This window comes from Narcine bancroftii, chromosome 10, assembly GCF_036971445.1.
Source record: "Narcine bancroftii isolate sNarBan1 chromosome 10, sNarBan1.hap1, whole genome shotgun sequence".
Taxonomy (NCBI): domain Eukaryota; kingdom Metazoa; phylum Chordata; class Chondrichthyes; order Torpediniformes; family Narcinidae; genus Narcine; species Narcine bancroftii.
Genome location: NC_091478.1, coordinates 102,534,478 through 102,552,820, shown reverse-complemented (window position 1 = coordinate 102,552,820; position 18,343 = coordinate 102,534,478). Strand labels below are relative to the sequence as shown.

The window sequence follows — 18,343 nt, the reverse complement described above, 5'->3', positions numbered from 1 at the left end:
TCTCAGGTCTGTGGTATTAAAATAACTCTCCTCCTTCTGGTGGTATCCAAGAACAATAGAAATAATCATTCAGAGGAACTTAGCGGGCCAACCAGCATCAGTGGGAGCACAATGAATTATCGACATTTCAGGTCGGAACCCTTCATCAAGACTGAGTAAAAAAGATAGATAGCCAGAATAGTGAGTACATTGTGCTGGGCCTCATTAGCTGCGAAAGAGGCCAGTGATATTGTGGGAAAGGGAAGGGGACTTGAAATGGCATGCAACTGGGAGCTCAAGCTACCTCAGCAAAAAGAGCACAGATGCTCTGCGAAACATTCCTCAAGTCTGCTCTCAGTCTTGCTGATGTAGAGGAGGCCACATTGGATGGTCCAAATGCAGTAGATGTGGTTAGAGGTGCACATGAAACTGGGTTGAGTATAATGGCTGATAGTCATATACATAAATTCAATGTAGAGATGCATCTAAATTCTTACTTGCTGCAGCCACAGCTACATAATACACACCAAATGTTACAGTGTAAATTGACAGCACAATATGCCAAGACAGAAAAAGAAAATAAATATAAAAGGATAAATGTTCACACTTGCAGTTAGTGCAAAAATGACAGTTCAGATTTTTTTTTGTTTCCAGAGTAATTTAAGGCTTGGTTGAAGGATTACATCATCATGTTTGAAGATAACACAACAGCAACAATGATGATTTTGGAGAAGAGGTGGAAGATCTCATGGTATGATGCAAGAGTAATGACCTGAGTCTCAACATGGACAAGACAAAGGAGATGATTGTGAACTTCATGAGGAACAGGAATGACCACCCTCAACATGACATCAACAGCTCTGTAGTGGAGGGAGAAGAGAGCACCAAGTTCCTTGGAGTTCACTAATTTAGTGACCTATCATACACATTTCCTCACTTGAAAGGAAGAAAGGTGCAACAGCGACTGCACTTCCTGAGAAGACTGAAATAGGCAACATGTCAGCCTTCTGCAGAAACTCTATCGAAAGTGTCCTGGCTGGCTGCGTCACAGGTTGGTATAGTTGCTGCAGAGAAATGGATCAGAGGTCCATCAACAGGACCATCAGGGTGACAGAGAGGATCAATGGAGTCTCTCTCCTTCCCCCATCGACTTGATCTATAGGGACTGTTGACCTCAGGATAAGTTGCTCAGATGTTTTTGTTTAGGTTAGTTTTCTCTTTTTAAATAGAGAAGGTTAGGTGGTTTTTTTAAAAATCTATCTTTCTGAAAATATTTTTGATGTCTTTTCTGTTTTCACCTAATGAAATAGAAGGGGAACAGAGTTTATACTGTTTGAAGTTTTATATAGACACATATGTGTATTTTCAGTTTTGTTCCCTTTTCTTCTTTGAACTGTATTTATTATAAAAAAACAATAAAAAAAAGATTGAAAAAGAGAAAGAGGGATCATTATGTGAAGAGGGCACACAAAATCATTGAGAACCCCTGCTCCTGTCAGCAAAGAGTTGCAGGAGTATCAGTGCCAGCACCACCAGGCTGAGGGACAGCTTCGTCCCACGGGCAGTGAGAATGACCAAAGGAACTGCTCACTCTCACCCTCTGAGACTCTCATATTCAGTTTATCCTCAGAGCAAACATGTACTGTGGTCCGAGACTCTCATATTCAGGGAACAATTTATTTTGGAGCAAACATGTACTGTGGTCCGAGACTCTCACATTCAGGGAACAATTTATTTTGGAGCAAACATGTACTGTGGTCCGAGACTCTCACATTCAGGGAACAATTTATTTTGGAGCAAACATGTACTGTGGTCCGAGACTCTCACATTCAGGGAACAATTTATTTTGGAGCAAACATGTACTGTGGTCCGAGACTCTCACATTCAGGGAACAATTTATTTTGGAGCAAACATGTACTGTGGTCCGAGACTCTCACATTCAGGGAACAATTTATTTTGGAGCAAACATGTACTGTGGTCCGAGACTCTCACATTCAGGGAACAATTTATTTTGGAGCAAACATGTACTGTGGTCCGAGACTCACATTCAGGGAACAATTTATTTTGGAGCAAACATGTACTGTGGTCCGAGACTCTCACATTCAGGGAACAATTTATTTTTATCTATTTGCATACTTGTCCTACATTGGTATGGTTTGTGTGTATTTGTGTCAGGTCTGGTTGTGTGCCTGCATATTTTGAAAGAATTGTAAAGCCTGAGGTCACCGCTCCTGCCAGGAGGCCAGCTTCCCAGCACCTGCCGGGACCCTTCCCTTCTGCCCCCCCAGGGCTCAAGCCTTCTCAGCCTAACTGCTTGGAACTCATGGTCAAACTTCAGCCTGAAGGCAGCAGCAGGAAGAGATGGTCCCCAGGGGAATCCTTGTGACATTTGGACCCTGGAGGTGGTGAGGGAAGTTTTGCACCACCTGGGCTCCTGGCACTGCGAACTCCAACTCCCGATGGCCCGTGCGGCCGACGCGCATGCTCAGTGGCGTGCGTCGGGGCGGAGGATGTGACGTCCGTCAACAGTCGGTGGAGGGCCGCTGAGTTGCTCCTGACAACGGCGGCTGGAGGGGAGGAAGCCGTGATGTCCGCTTTGAGATACGCGGGGCTGGACGACACGGACAGCGAGGACGAGCTTCCTCCTGGCTGGGAGGAGAGAACGACCAAAGACGGCTGGGTTTACTACGCCAAGTAAGGAAACGAGCAAACGAATAGAGCGAGGCAGGGACGAGCCGGCTCCTGGAGCAGAGTCTCCTGCAACATCCCGAGCACAAGGGGCTTTGGCTGAAACTTTGAATGTTTGGAAACTCAACCAAAACTTTATCCATCTTTGCATTTCTTTCTGCACGGTGCATTGATTTCCCCCACCATGCACAGTGACAGGTCGTCAAACAAGAAGGAAGAAAGACTGGGCCTTTTCCTTATGAATGGGGGGGTGGGGGGGGGGTTTACACACAATTAAAACGCTTCAAAAATCAACATCTTCTTTCGTGCTCGTCTCGCAGCCGAAAGTTGGGGACGGGTTGGCGTCCTTCTTCGATGGTAACTTTCTGGAAGCCCCACTCTGTCAAACTCTAGGATGGTTGTCCAGGAGTTTCTTGTCAACCCCCTGTGATTGCGAACTCCCCCCCCCCTCATTCCCTCAACTCTCTCCACCAAGTGAAACTTTAAGCACCTGCTGTGCACAGACGGAATCGAAATCCACTCTCTGGCATTGCCATTCCAATGAAAGCATTTGACTTTTGACCGAGAGAAGCAAAATGAAGCTCAAGATGGTGTAGCCAAAATGCTGCACCTTTGTTACCCTACTTGATTGCCCGTACAAACAATTTTTGGTTCCCTTGTTAAGTTGCTGAGAACTGCTCTATCTATCTGACAGCACTTGTGCTTGTTATTTATCGCAGTGCATCTACACCCTATAAAGGGAAAAGAAAAACCTGTGAATACTTGCACTGCTCTTTTTAATATAACACGTCATGACCATTCTTACATCTTGAGTTTAAAATTGGCCTGTTGCTGCATTTGTATGGGTCGAGTATTGTTTTCTCATTGTCCATCCCCCCCACCCCATCCCCCGAGGCTGGCCCCTTGTTTTGAAATGGAATTCAGTGACCTTAACCATCATAATTTTCTAATTCTATGTTAACATAAACTCTCTGAGACTCTACTACTTATTAATAATGTTTATTTTAAGATATGTTACTACTTATTAATAATGTTTATTTTAAGATATGTTACTACTTATTAATAATGTTTATTTTAAGATATGTTACTACTTATTAATAATGTTTATTTTAAGATATGTTACTACTTATTAATAATGTTTATTTTAAGATATGTTACTACTTATTAATAATGTTTATCTTAATATGTGTAGTGTGCATGTTTTTGTCTGTACATGTGTTATGGTGCATGTGTATTTTCTCAGTTTTGTACCATGGACCAGAGAACCCTGTTTTAGGTTGGACTGGTACAATCGGATGATAAATGAATTTGAATTTTTTGGTTTGATCAGGTTATCTTGTCACTCAAAAGGATTTGATTATGATGATCTCCAGTCATTAGCATTAATTTGGTACAAGATTCAGAACTGTTCTTTCAATTAGATACTAAGTTCTTGGTGTACTTGATAAAAGGCTTAAATTCAAAACTGAATGTGATTTATTACTCCTTTCAAAATAAAAAAAAAATCTGGTTTCAGAAACCAAGTCTGATTTGTGATTCTGAGGGACTGAAATACAATAGATGCAAGATGTATAATTGTTTCTAAACTTGGAGTTTCTATTTATAAACATTCAGTTCCTCCGACCATCCTGAGTATTCCGATTGGTGAAATCAATCCTGTTAAGACATTGGTACTATTAACAGTGACAACTCATCTTGACCTATGTGTCCTCTAAGTAATTAACAGTATTTTCTTATTTTTGTATTTAATCTCCATCAGCTACTTTAAAAACAATGTGAAGGAGGGAAAGTACATGTTTGCATTTAGTAAACAAGGGAAGTATTGAGTTGCTCTGAAATATAAATCCATTCTTGCTTATTTTCTGAATTTAAATTCCATAAATTAAAGGATGCTGTTTCATTTTTTCTGTAGAGTGCATGTGCCACGAGAAAATCGACTGGAAAATCAAAAGCCTAATTTTTAAATTCATTGAGTACCATGCACAATATCTTGTAAACTTCAGATGATCTTTGATTGTATATTGTTAACACTTAGCCCAATTGATCTTGATGTTCAAATTTACACTTTTTTCACTGCTGCAGTGCAATTTGAATGAGTTCAAGATTTTTACAATTGTTTTTTTGTGGTTTCACTTCTGAATGTTTGAGCTCAAATTTTAGGGCACTGTGTTCAACCTCTGCATTTGGAGGTCAGAGAAGAGAATCTGTGGAAATGAGGTGGAATTAAATTATTGAATTTTGTTTGATGTGTCTTGAAAGGCTGGATTGTCTTATTCTGTTCCATCTATTGCTATGATTTTATGCCTCGCTATATAATCAATTTTTCATTTTAAAAGCCCCAATTAGTTAATCCATCAGCTGTCTAAACTTGAGTTAAATAAGACATTAATTTGACCAGTTTTTATTGAATATTTGGTATCTGTGATGAATTGGTGCACTAATTATGACAATGCACCTTTCCTGAAATTCATTGTCAACAATTGAACATATTGTTGTGGTTGGAAGGCCAGTCAAGACCTTTACATAAATTTCAACTTGTGTTTGACTTCTAACCTTTTTGAAATAAAAGCTGCAATTCTTTTGCCCCTTTTTGTTTTAAATTAATGTGTTATCTTGGCTTTAATAAATCAAAGTATTTAGTATAGGAGTTGGGATGTTCTGTGGAAAGCTTTTCTCCTGAGATGGAGACAGGAAGATCAAGAAAGGAGATAGTGTCGCCGGAGATGGACCAAGTAAATTTGAGGTCATGGTGGAAGTTGGAAGCAAAGTGACATCTTCATTGGAGCATGAGGAATCACCGATGTAGTCATCAACATGGCAAAGGAAGAGTTGAGGGGCCTTTCCTGTGCAGGCTTTCAGCATGGATTGTTCCAGGAAGTCCATAATCAGGCATGCGTAGCTGGGACCCACGCGGGTACCCATGGCCACACCTTTGTTTTAGATTTCATACTTTGATGAAGGGCTCAAGGCTGAAAAGTTGGTTATGTACCTTTATCTTTGCTATATAAAGTACACTGTTTTCCTGCTGTTTATCCAGCATGTGTTTTTACTCTTCTTTCCCCTGATCACCTCTCTGCTTCTTTCTCTTCTACCTTCTCGCTAGTTTCCACTTGTTATCTCTTAACTGTTGACTGAGGCCCTTCCTCCCTCTTCACCCCAAATTTTTATTCAAGCGTCAACCTTTTTTTTGATTTGGGTTAGCTTCGTGATTAGGGCAACACTGATGCAGTCCCAGTAATTGGGACTGGGGTTTGAATCCCACACTGTCTTTAAGGAGTTTTCCACAGGGGCTCCAGTTTCCTCCAACTGTTCAAAATGTACTGGCGGTTGATGCAGGTGAATTGGGCAGCATGGCTTGTGGGCTGAAATGGCTGTTACCATGCTATATGTCTAAATTTGTAAAAAAAATTCCTGACCAAGGGCTGAAGTCAGAAATGTTGGCTACCTTTTGCTTCTCATGGGCACTTCATGATCTGCTGAGTTTTTCCTCTACATTTGTGTATTGAACAGTTTTTAACTTCTCTGTCCATGGGTTGGAGTGTTGAGCCCAACCTTAACCTCAGCCTGTTCAATCTATCCTGGGGAATACAACCTCTGAGTCTGATCTCATTCTTGAAATAATTCAAATACCTATTGCGTGAGAAGTGGGGGGAAAAAAAGTACTAAATGTTTGCTATAGTTAAAGTGGCTAAATAACCTGGACAAATGGAACACATCAAAGTTGTTGGAAATAGGTAGGAGAATTTGGATGTAATAATCTTTTAACTGTTGCAGATTTAGGGGTGGTGTCGAAGAACTGAAAAATTGCAAATGTGGCACCTATGGAGGTAAATTCAAGAAATTAGAATCAGTGGCAGAATTTGCACTCTTTTATGTTAGTATGAATGGATGAGAGAAAGCCTGAATGGATTTGTTAAAGGTATATCATGTCTCATTATCTTAATAGAGTTTATGATGAAGTAATAGTGTTAAATACGAAAATACAGTTGATGTGTATGTTGGCTTCCGAAAGCTATTTGATAAGGTGCCATGGAAGATGCTTGTCATCAAGGTTGATGGCTATAGAATAAAGGACTTTTGGCTGTCTGATTAAGTCGTTGGTGACAGAGCTTTAGTGAAAGGCTGGTTTTTGGATCGTTGGTAAATGTATGGTTCAGGAGCAAACAGAGGACCACACTTAATTCCAGGATTGCCTTGCTGATGTCCTCAAGAGTACTTCTTAAAACCTTGTTCTTTGACCAAATATTTGGCCATCAACTTCAATAACTTTTAAAATATATTTTAGTTACATTTTGTACATTTTTGAAGAACCTTGGGGCTTTTAATTGTGTTGAAATTGTTATTTAAGTACAGGTATGTTGTTGTTCAATTGGTGTCTCTTGAAGCCATCAAAATAGATCTGTTTTGATATTGGTTGGCATGCATGGTCTTGCCTATTGACATGGGAATTCTTAACACGAATCTTTTTTTCATCTTTTTTGATTCCTGAAATTGTTAATTGTGGAAGCAAAATTTTATTTATTTTAGGTGGTATAGAAGTTTGGAGTTCTCGTCAGTCCTGCCTTAGATGCTTGGAAGCAGTTGTTATCTTTGTTTCCTGATGTGTTGTTTGATCCTTAGCTTGTGTCCCGCTGAATATGTGTCAAGTAGAGCTTTCTGCAGTTAATGCAGGTGTAGTTCACAATATTGGAAATGAATAGCTGAATTATTCGTCTGTTGGGAGGTCTTTATTTCTGTTAAGACATTGAACCCAAGACATCATTATCCATTGAACTACCTAAAGATAATCCATGTGCTAGTTTCATATTTTGACAATATTAATATTTAAAAACAATTTTAATATCAACTCAGGTTTAGCTGTTAGATGTCAAATTTTGGTGGGTTATGAGGGTTCTGTTTAAAACACTCCTGTGCTGCAAATGACAGGCGTTTTATATGAGGGACAAGGTTACAGACTTCCTGTAGATATTGCTAAGACCTTCTCCTTTGCATACAATATATTACCCAAATGAACATAAATATGTCCTATAATGTTTTATTATGATTTTTTTATGTTTTTTTTTTGTTTTCTATTTTGCTCCAATGAGTTTGAATTTGATTCAAGCAGAATTGTCTACACTTGGAATTCTCCAAGTAAATTTGAACAGTCATACTTTTGGAAAATTCTTGTACACCAACTTAGTACTTGGGAGTTTAATGGATAATATTCTGGGAATTACTTATCAGTCATCAAAAAGTTTCATGTATAAATGGTCATTAAATCATAGGAACATAGATGCAGGCCTTTCTGCTCTTCTCTTAAAGAACTGTTCAGATTTGTTTTAATCCCATGATGTGCAAGTGTTTCTCAGTTCATGTATTTGTGATGTCTCCTTTTGAAAGTTACCATATTAATTTGTGATTCTTTTATTTTGCTGATGATGTTAAATGACCTCCTGTTTTTAACTTTTTCACTGTGTATCAAGTATTCTCTTCATTCGGGGGAATATGTTCTTTCAGGAATTTATTTTGTGCTGATCTTTAGAAAAATTGCATTTATTATACATATTGTAATTAAGCAATAGATACTGTTGGGCTGAAGGTTTTATGCTAAAACATGCTACAGTTTGCACAAGTCCGAACTACTCTTGTCGATTGGACAATGCTGTAAAGAACATCAGCTTTTCTTTTTATAGTTTAAGCTGTCCTTGAATTGTAACCAGTGCTATTTTTATTCCTGAGGTTATTTAATGCTCAGTAAATGGATATTGATTTTTATTGTTCACCGATTCCATTTTATTTGTGTGCTATAATTGCAGAGACTGGATCTTATGTAATATTTTTGGCCCTTTACTATTTTTGTAAAGTTCGATATTGAATTTTCTATCTTTTTTGTTGCGCAGGAGATTTAAAAGCTGTGGTTCTGTTTGTGATGCCGACTCATGTTTTGTGCTGAGATTGCTTGCCAGTTATAGCTCAAATAGCATAACTATAATTAGTAGATTGGAGAAATTGGATTGATACATTTTTGTTTCTTGGAATGATAAATTGAATACATGAACCAACTGTAATGGTGCAGAATAAAATGGAAAGAATTCCTTTTTTTTAATAGACCAATTTTTTTTAAAGGTTCAAGGAATGTAGTGCGAGGCACTGAGAAATGCAGATGAGGCAACAGACTTGATTGCATTCATTTTGAGTTACTTGATCTCAGTGAGTAAAGTTGTACAATTACTGTTAAACTAAGCGAGGTGGAGGAAGAGAAAATTTCAACCAGAATTCCTGCACTGAACTCTTGTGAGGCTTGCCTCTGTATGGGTGTGGGTGGGTGTGTGGGTGTGGGTGTGGGTGGGTGGGTGTGGGGGTGGGGGTGTGGGGGTGTGTGCGTGGGTGTGTGTGTGCGTGGGTGGGCGTGGGTGGGGGTGGGGGTGTGTGGGTGGGGGTGGGGGTGTGGGGGTGTGTGCGTGGGTGGGTGGGTGTGCGTGGGTGGGTGGGTGGGTGTGGGTGTGTGTGGGTGTGTGTGGGTGTGTGTGGGTGTGGGTGTCGGTGGGTGTGTGGGTGTCGGTGGGTGTGGGTGTGTGTGTGTACAAAAAGGGTTGAGCAAATATCACATTTGATCAAATTGTGAATCTGCACTCAGTGTAAAAATGATCTTGCAAATACGAGCACAAATGGTCATGACGTTGCTTGTGAAAGGAAATGAGGAACATTTGATTCCAATCTCGTAACTTTTATTGTACTCTGAACATATGGACTTGCTGTCATGAGGAACATACTCCGGAACATGGCACTTGTGGGTTGTTGGGGCATGTCCCAGCAAGATCAGTTACTTCAGAAAAAAGGAAATATGATTTGTCTGGAATTAGGTTTAGAAATTGTCTTGCTTATTTATGTTTTGATGTGAAAATTGTTTAATGATGGATGGCAAAAATGTTGACTTTGGGTGATTTTTAAAAATCTATAGTTGAACATTTGCAATGCCAATACTCTCGGTCATCATTTCCCATTGATTTGGTATGTATGAATCCATGTGCTCGTATGATTAGCCTTGAGCCCTATCTTGATTTGTTTTTCTCAGAAATGCATCTATATAGACAAATTATCCCAAACTATTTATAGATATTAATTTTAGATGATAACTTATGTCAATAGTGACTATTACTGGAAAAGAAGCCGCACAAAATCAGTGAACCGGTGCGGACTCGAAAGGCCAACATTGTCTGATCCCGCTCTGTAAATGGTTATATGGTTATATACACTTTGAGGAACCAATCATTATTTGTTCAAATAGTTGCCTGACCACTTCAGCTCAGTGGCTCCCTGCTGTACATTTTTCTAATAGAGAGGGTCTTTGCTTACACAGAGGCATCTTGAGAATTCAAAATCCTTTTCAAGTTTCAATGAAAGAAGATTGTTAACTCTGAGGATTTCATTTGAGGTATTGAAATATTTTATTAATACTCATTAATTATAAAACATTATAGGACATATTCATGTTCATTTGGGTAATATATTGTATGCAAAGGAGAAGGTCTTAGCAATATCTACAGGAAGTCTGTAACCTTATCCCTCAGATATTCATAAACTTTGAGGAATTATTCCTCTTTGTCTTTTTTTCAATCGCAATGCACTACATTGGCAACTAAATATGTGGATTGTTTATTGATCTTTAACTCGTATCAATATTGGTACGAATAATATATAAATAGATCAGGTCATACTGTATGAGGTAATAGCAATGTAACAATACAATTGTATTGCTGTTGGAGTAGTTTATGCATTATTATCTGTTTGTGTATTAGCTGTATTCCAAAAAAATAATTCCTGATTGTGTTTTTCTTGGTCTGCCCTTTTTATATACTTGAATCAGTCTAAGAGTTTAATTGTAAAAGGGATGTACAATGTTTAGAGACCACTTACACAGGATTTTGGACAGGTTTGACCCATTGAGACAGGGTAAAGATGATAGGATAAGGGAACCATGGTTGACAAAAGCAGTGAGATAACTAGTAAGAAGATGAAGAAAGCATAGATAAGGTTTAGGAAGCAAAAGACAAGAAGGGCTCATGAGAATTAAATGATAGCCAGGAAGGAACTGAAGAAAGGACGTGGAAAAGCTAGAAGGGAGCATAAGAAAGCCTTTGCAAGTAGGATTAAGGAAAACCCAAAGGCATTCTCTGCATATGTAAAGACACTCGGATGATGAGAGTGAAAGTAGGGCTGCTTCAGGATAAAGAAGGCAATGTGTGCCTTGGGGCCAAGGAGGTAGGGGAGGTCCTTAATGAATACCTTGCTTCAGTGTTCACCAGAGAGAGGGACCTTAGACAATGTGAGATCAGTATAGAAAAAGCTTGTATGCTGGAGCAAGTTGAGGTTAAGAAAGAGGATGTGCAGAATCTTCTTAAAAATATTAGGATTGTTAAGTCCCTGAGATGAGAAAAGATATACCCCAAGTTAATACAGAAAGCCAGGGAAGAGATTGTTAGGGTGTTGGCAATGATATTTGTGTCCTCCCTGGCCAGAGGGCAGGTCCCATAGGATTGGAGAATGGCAAATATATTCTCCTTGTTTAAAAAAGGTTAATAGGGAGAATCCTGGGAATTCTTGACCAGTTGAGTTTTGCATCAGTGGTGTGCAAACTTTTGGAGAGGATTCTTGGGGGCAGGATTTACGATCATTTTGAAAATTATTGTCTTTGTGAAGGGCAGATCATGCCTAATGAGCCTAATTGAGTTTTTTTAGGAAGTAACAAATTGATGAAGACTTGTTCAGAAAGCAGTAGATGTGGTTTAGTAAAGCATTTGACAAGTCCCCCCATGGGAGACTCATTCAGAAAGCAGTGGATGAGGTTTAGTAAAGCATTTGACAAGGCCCCCCATGGTAGACTCATTCAGAACGTCATGAGGCATAGGATCCATGGAACTTTGGCTGTGTGGATTCAGAATTGGCTTGCCTGCAGAAAGCAGAGGGTAGCAGTAGATGGAATGTATTCTGCCTGTAGGTCAGTGGCCAGTGAAGTTCTGTAGGGATCTATTCTGGAATCCCCTGCTCTTTATGATTTTTATATACAACCTGGATGAAGAAATTTTAGCATGGTTCAGTAAATTTGCAGATGATACTAAGATTGGAGGTGTTGTGGCTAGTGTAGAAGGTTGCTGTAGGTTACAACAGGATATAGACATGATGCTGAGTTGGGCAGAGAAGTGGCAGATGGAGTTCAATCCAGATAAGTGTAAAACAATGTATTTTTGGAAGATTGAACAAAGGCAGAGTATATGGTTAATGGCAGGAGTCTTAATAGTTCGGAAGAACAAGGTGGCTGTGTAGGTTGATAGGGTAGTAAAGGTGGTTTATGTTGGACTGCAATAGCAGGGGATTGCGTTCAAGAATCGAGGTTATATTACAGCTCTAAAACTTGGGTTTGACTACACTTGGAATATCATTTCTGGTTGCCTCATTGTAGGAATGATGTAGAAGTTTTAGAGAAGGTGCAGAGGAGATTTACCAGGATGTTGGAGAATGTTAATGAGGCATGGTTAACAAAGCTAGGACTTTTCTCTTTGGAGTGAAGAAGGATGAGAGATGACTTAATAGAGATATATAAGATTATGAGAGGCACAGATGGGATGGACAGCCTGCATCTTTGTCCCGGAGCGACAGTAGAAAATACCAGAGGACATTAGTATATGGTGAGGGGAGGAAAGCTTAAAGCAGACATCAGGGGTAAGTTTTTTATTTACACAGCGTAGTGGGTGCCTGGAATTCATTGCCAAGGGTGGTGGTGGAGGCTGGTACAATAGGGACATTTAAAAGACTCTTGGACAGGCATGTGGATGCAAGAAAAATTGAGCATTATGTGTGGGTGTGAGGTTGGGAGAGTTTAGATTGTTGAGTAGATTTACATAAGTCAGGACAACATCGTGGGCCGAGGAGCATTGACTATTCCATGTTCGATGATCATTGTAACTTTAAAAGAGAAAAATACTTCTTGCCACTTGTCTGCGCAGGTGCTACACATGCATTTTTAAAATTTTTTGGAACATATAACTTACACCAGCATTGAAAAGTTTCACCTAAATAATTAAGTTCTCCATGCTTATTTTGGGTTAAAAATGTGATCTTTCATGTATTAGACTGAAGCATTTATTGTTTCCAGCAATAACAATTTTTAAAGTGTTTTTTAATATATTTGGAGATTTTCTTGGATTAGTTTGATTCATTAATTCAAAGAAGACATTAATTCAAAGTAGAATACTCACAGCTACAAATGGAGATTCCTTGTTTAACTCAAAATTCATTGTAGCTGAACTATTACAATTTGAGCTTGGTACAGAATTTTTTTCAGTTATCCAGAGAATTTTAAATATAGGAGGTCGGAACATATGCAAAATAGTTAAAAAGTGTCATAGTCTGGAACATCATGTACAATTTCCCTTGCCACAGTAAAGGAAAGATAGCAATAATGGACATGCATAAGAAATTCACAACTCTTCCCAACGTCAGTGACTAACTCCTTGGTCCTACCAAATTCGAGAAAGAGGTTGTTGCTTTCTGTCTTTTTTTGCTATTTGTGATGCAGTCTACAATAATGCTGTTATCTGCGAGCTTGTTGATGAAGTGGTGTTTGGCTATGCAGTCATGGGAGCACAGGGAGTATTGTTGGAAGTTGATTATGCATCTTTGTCGGGCACTGGTGTTGAGACTGATTGTCGAGGAGGCGCTGTCTCCAATTGTCACTCCTTGTAGTCTGCTGGACAAGAAGTTGAGTATCCAGTTGCTGAGGAGGGTGCTAAGACCGAAGTCTCAGAGTTTTTTTGGTACTGTGGTGTTGCGGGTCGATTTGTTGGTGTTGAATTATAGTCTGCCACAGTTATTCTCATCTAGCTGTCCCTATGCTGAGTGGAAGGCAAGGGAGGTGGTATCTTCCATAGATCTGTTGCTGTGGTGGTACATCACCGGCCTACTGCAGGGGGCAACCTCTGTACCTGCAGGAGTGTAAGGAGACAGGACAACACCAGGTCGGCTGCCAATCAGTCGGCCTGAATGGATCAGGCCCCACCCGGTCAGGTGTTAATCACCCTCCGGGATATAAGCCTGCGCCGGCCTCCCGAGGCCTCACTCAGAGTTGCTGCAGCCACAGCCAGCCTGGCTCTGTGGAAGTCTTTGTGGATTAAAGCCTGTTGTACAGTCTTTATCTTTATGTGTGTCTGATTGTGTCTAACAGTGCACCACAGTTACATCAGCAGAAAATTTATTTGCGTTAATGGTAAATCTTTGCTCCTGGTAACTGAAGTACCCATGATCTAAATATTTTCAAGACTGATGTGAAATTGAATCCAGGGTTCAATCAAGCAAATATGTAGTGGATGCTGTTTTGAATTTGACACATTTATGCTTGTGCTTTCTGGCATGTTGGAAGCATTGAAGTAATAGTGTTGAGTACAATTGATCAAAGATAAATCAGGCTATGCTTATGTTTTAACACAAAATTAAAATTGGGTAAGGGTGACTTATTGTGTAAGTTGACCCAACTAAAGTTTTGTTATTGATCACGCATTGCACATAATACCTTGAGGTAATTTGAAAAACTGTTAAATTTTATTTTATTTATGTTTTAAACAAGCATTGAACGAGGTTCAGATTTTTCACCATAAAAATAAAATAGCCTGATCCACATTTCTTTTCAAAGTGGATGACCGGGTGTTTTCTGATGTTGTACTCCATCCGTCATTTCTTTGCCCTCTCATTTAATCCAACTACAGGTATATCTCTCTGCAGAGTCTTTGCACAATTTGGTTTTCAGTAGGACTTTTCACACTGCAGTGTAAAATGAAGATTATTGGGAAATGTCCCGTGAACCTGGGCGTGAAAAGGTCAGCCTGGGAATTTTAAATGGGTCCGTGCCCCTACCTACAAGATAGGGCCACGGCCCTGGGAAATTTTCCTAGACCACCCTCTCCTTGCAATGTGAAAAGGCAAATGGCCAAGCAGGTGAAGCCTCGTGACTTCAGCGTTTATATGCTATGCAATGTAGGCGGTTTTAAAAATTAAAAGATACATTGCTCCTGACAACATGCTTCGGCATGTCGCAACGGCAGCACAATGCGAGATGAATAACCATAATCCCTCATGCAGCTGGATTTCCCAGAGCACTTCCAGATGCATGAGGGATTATTGGAAACAAAGTTGGCCATTCATCCCCCCTTGTGCCACCATCACGATGTGACGAAACATGGGGGGAGGAGGGAGGGAATGAGCGAGCAACTGACAGACGGGGGGATGGCAGGGGTGAGCTTACTCTTACTCCTGTGAGTGCGTAATGTGTCATCGATTGGGGGCGGGACCCCCCTTAAATTGTCGGGGAGGGCAAATTCCTGGGAAAGGCCCGGGAGGTCCTGAATTCCTGTGAAATAATGTTTTAAACAAGCATTGAACGAGGCTCAGATTTTTACAAAGTTGGGTCACAACTTGTCTGCAGTGTGAAAACGACTCGTGATGTCAGAAAAATTATTTATGTATATTGCGAATTGTTGCAGGCCCAGCATCGAAACATGCAGCATTTCCACTGATTGGTGATTGCCACTTTTTTGATGTGTGCTTGTCCTTTTTGATTGCTTTCAAATTGCTTACTGTACTTTTTATTTTCTCCTTTCTGACAGTCTTGAGCTGAAGATGTATCAACTTAACCCAAATATCTGATTTCTGTTGGTTAACCAGTCCTATCTGTGCCAAAATTATTATTTTTGTATCAAACTGTCTTCCTTAAGTAAAGTACTTTAAGCCTGCAGCAGTTTTTGCTCAGCTGTATCATTTTACTGTCACTGTTACTTAGCTTCTTGTGATACTTTTTTATATGTGCTTGTCCCGTTTGTTTGCTGACAAATGGTTTACTTTTTATTTTTCTCTTTCTGGCAGTCATGATGAGCTGAAGACCCAGTGGGACCACCCAAAAACAGGAAAGAAGAAACGTGTGGCTGGAGGTGTGTAGTATTTTAAAGAACAATTTATTTGATAATTTTAGAATATTTTCATGATCATTTTGGTGTATGTAAACTGATGAAGATCACTTGTGTGTAAAACTCCATGCCAAGGCAAACCAATAAATATGACTTGGTTGAGAAAGTTACCCGAACATGTCATCGACACAAACAATACCTTCTCTTTTTCTTCGTTGAAGATAAAAACTGGGGAGAGAGTAAGATCACTTGAGGACAAAGACACCGAATAAGTACTTGATGTCAGTATTCACCAGTAAGAATGACATGGAGGATAGCAAAATCGGGAGGGGTATGCTAATATTCTAAGGGATATTGAAATCATTTTGAGTTTTGTGAAGAACATTTAAGGTTCCATTGGGTTGATGGGATCTATCCCAGGTTATTGAGAAAGGCAAGAGTGGAGATGTCTCATGTCTTCACAGATATCTTTCTATCCTATGAAACAACAGGTCAGCTCCTATAGGATTGGAGAACAGTCAAAATTATTTCATTGTTTAAGAAGGGCAATAGAGCCAACCAGGAAACTATAGGCTGGTGAGCCGGTAAGGAAATCATTGGAAAAGTTTCACTGGGGAAAAAAATCTATTTGCAACTGGAAAAGCATAGACTGATAGGGTGATTCGGCCTTCTCTCTTCGTCATCTTTAAATTTTCAGGCAGCTTTGCCAAACATTCTATTATATTTCAGATAGCAGCAATGTGAAAAATGATAGTTTTTGTTATTATTTATGGTAACCTGGTCACTTCCTGAGAGCAGGAATCAAAATTTGCAATGTCTGTCTGCAGAAAGAGTTTTCTGAATTAGTCTCCAGTGAACTTCCTGTTTCTGTCAATTGAAATCTCTCTTTTGCGAAAGTATTTCTTCAGGACTTGTCTTCAAAAGAGAGGTCGAGGTTGGAGTGGTTTTGGTTCTCTAAATGAAACCTAGCACTTCATCTTAGAATGCCAGATCTGCTGAAAATCACAATGGGAAATTGTAAGCATCTTAGTTGGATCAATTTTAGTTTTCATTAAAAAAAAAGATGATTCTGCTCGGCACTCCATGAATCTTAAAAAAAATTGTATTGGAGTGTTAAATAAAAACATTCCTGAACGTTGTGGGTACAAAAAAAATGATGTAGTTCTGCAAAGTTTGGAATGCTCATTCTCCAAGAAGAACACTTGCTGACACTTGTTGGTTTGTAAATTTATGATGTTGTATTTAGTACAACAGTGACATACAGTGCCCTCCATCATGTTTGGGACAAATTTGCTCCTATGCTCCACAATTTTAAATTTGTAAGCAAACAATTCATATTAAAGTGTATAATCCAGATTTTATTTAAGGTTATTTGTATACATTTTGGTTTCATCATGTAGAAATTACAGCATTTTTTACATAGTCCCCTCACTTTAGAGCACCATAATGTTTGGGACATTTGGCTTCTCAGGTGTTTGTGAGTATTCAGGTATATTTAATTACTGCATTGGTACAGGTAGAAGAGAGCGAGGCTTGCTTCTTAGCTTTTGATCAGCTTTGAAGTCTGTAGCTGCCATTTTTCAACATGAGGACCAAGAGTTGTGCCACTATGAGGCAATAAAACAGTAAGAAACATCAAAAATGATTACAAAAATCAACAGTTTGGAACATCATTAAGGAAGAGTGTGCTGGTGAGCTCAGTAATTGCAAGGGGACTGGTATTCCAAGGAAAAGCTCCATTGCCGATGACAGAAGAATTCTCATCATAATGAAAAAAAAATCTCCAAACGTATGTTTGACAGATCAGAAACCCTCTTCAGGAGGCAGATGTTGATATTGTGACAGATTATGTTATGTATTGTATATAGATATATTTTTGGGAGATATATTGGGGCAGGTTTTTTAGTGTAGGTCACATACAAACACTTTAAAACAGATCTTATTTAAAATACTGTAGCTCTGCTTATGCTGGACAGGCCAGCTCCAAGAGCCTTTTGCAAAAGCTTTGGAGAGTGCCAAAGATACTTCACTAATGGATTGTTGTTTACAAAACTCATCTGAGCCACAGGCTGTCTGGAGTGGAACTTGCTGTTCTAAGAGGGTCACGTGGTTTTGCAAGCAGAGAGAGTCAACAGGCTTTTTCTCAGAGAGCGAGAGAGAAAGACAGAGATCCAGCTGGGACTGGAACAGGACAAGCTGGCAAGCTGTGGAAAACCCCATTTGGAAGACAGGTTGTGTGCTTAGTTCAGCCTCATCAAAGCCATTGTGGTTCATGCATGAGGAGAGGACTGGCTGCCTAATGTTTCACTTGGAATAAGAGAAACAAAAAGGAACTCTCTGGTGACCTGAAAGAAAGAGGTTATCATCTGGAGAACCGTGAAGGGGCAAGTTTCTTCGACAAGACATTGAAGTGGCTGATTAAAAGGAATCAGTTGTGGGTGTCCAGCAAACAACAAATCTCTCTGAAAACCGACAAGAACCTTCCTAAGCGGTAACCATTTACTTTTCAAGCACCAAAGCCTGGTGAACTTCATAAATGTTAAATTCTGTGCATTGCCTGCAACCAGTAAACTTGGAGGAATGAGACGTGAAATTGGACTGTGAATCAACGAACTTTTCTGAACTTGCATACACATTACGTACATGTGCGCTTAGAATTAGAAGGGCGTTAAGTTTGGTTAGTTCAGTTAATAGTGATTCTGTTTTCATGTTTAAAGATAATTAAAAGCAATTTTTGTTTA

The 18,343-nt window shown here is 39.5% G+C and overlaps 1 protein-coding gene across 14 annotated transcripts in view; it reads left to right on the top strand.

Moving 5' to 3' along the window:
- Positions 1–2,485: 2,485 nt before the first annotated feature.
- wwox (WW domain containing oxidoreductase) overlaps positions 2,486–18,343 on the top strand; it is an 877,584-nt gene continuing 861,726 nt past the window's right edge. For 12 of the 14 annotated variants that reach the window (XM_069902091.1, XM_069902085.1, XM_069902084.1 and 9 more), the window contains exons 1-2: positions 2,486–2,673; positions 15,562–15,626. In XM_069902091.1, the coding sequence (XP_069758192.1) occupies positions 2,567–2,673; positions 15,562–15,626 (172 nt within the window). In that variant the 5' untranslated portion in view covers positions 2,486–2,566. Of the gene's footprint in view, positions 2,674–6,458; positions 6,495–13,162; positions 13,187–15,561; positions 15,627–18,343 lie in introns of those variants that run through there. The other 2 variants (XM_069902087.1, XM_069902098.1) reach the window with 2 other exon arrangements.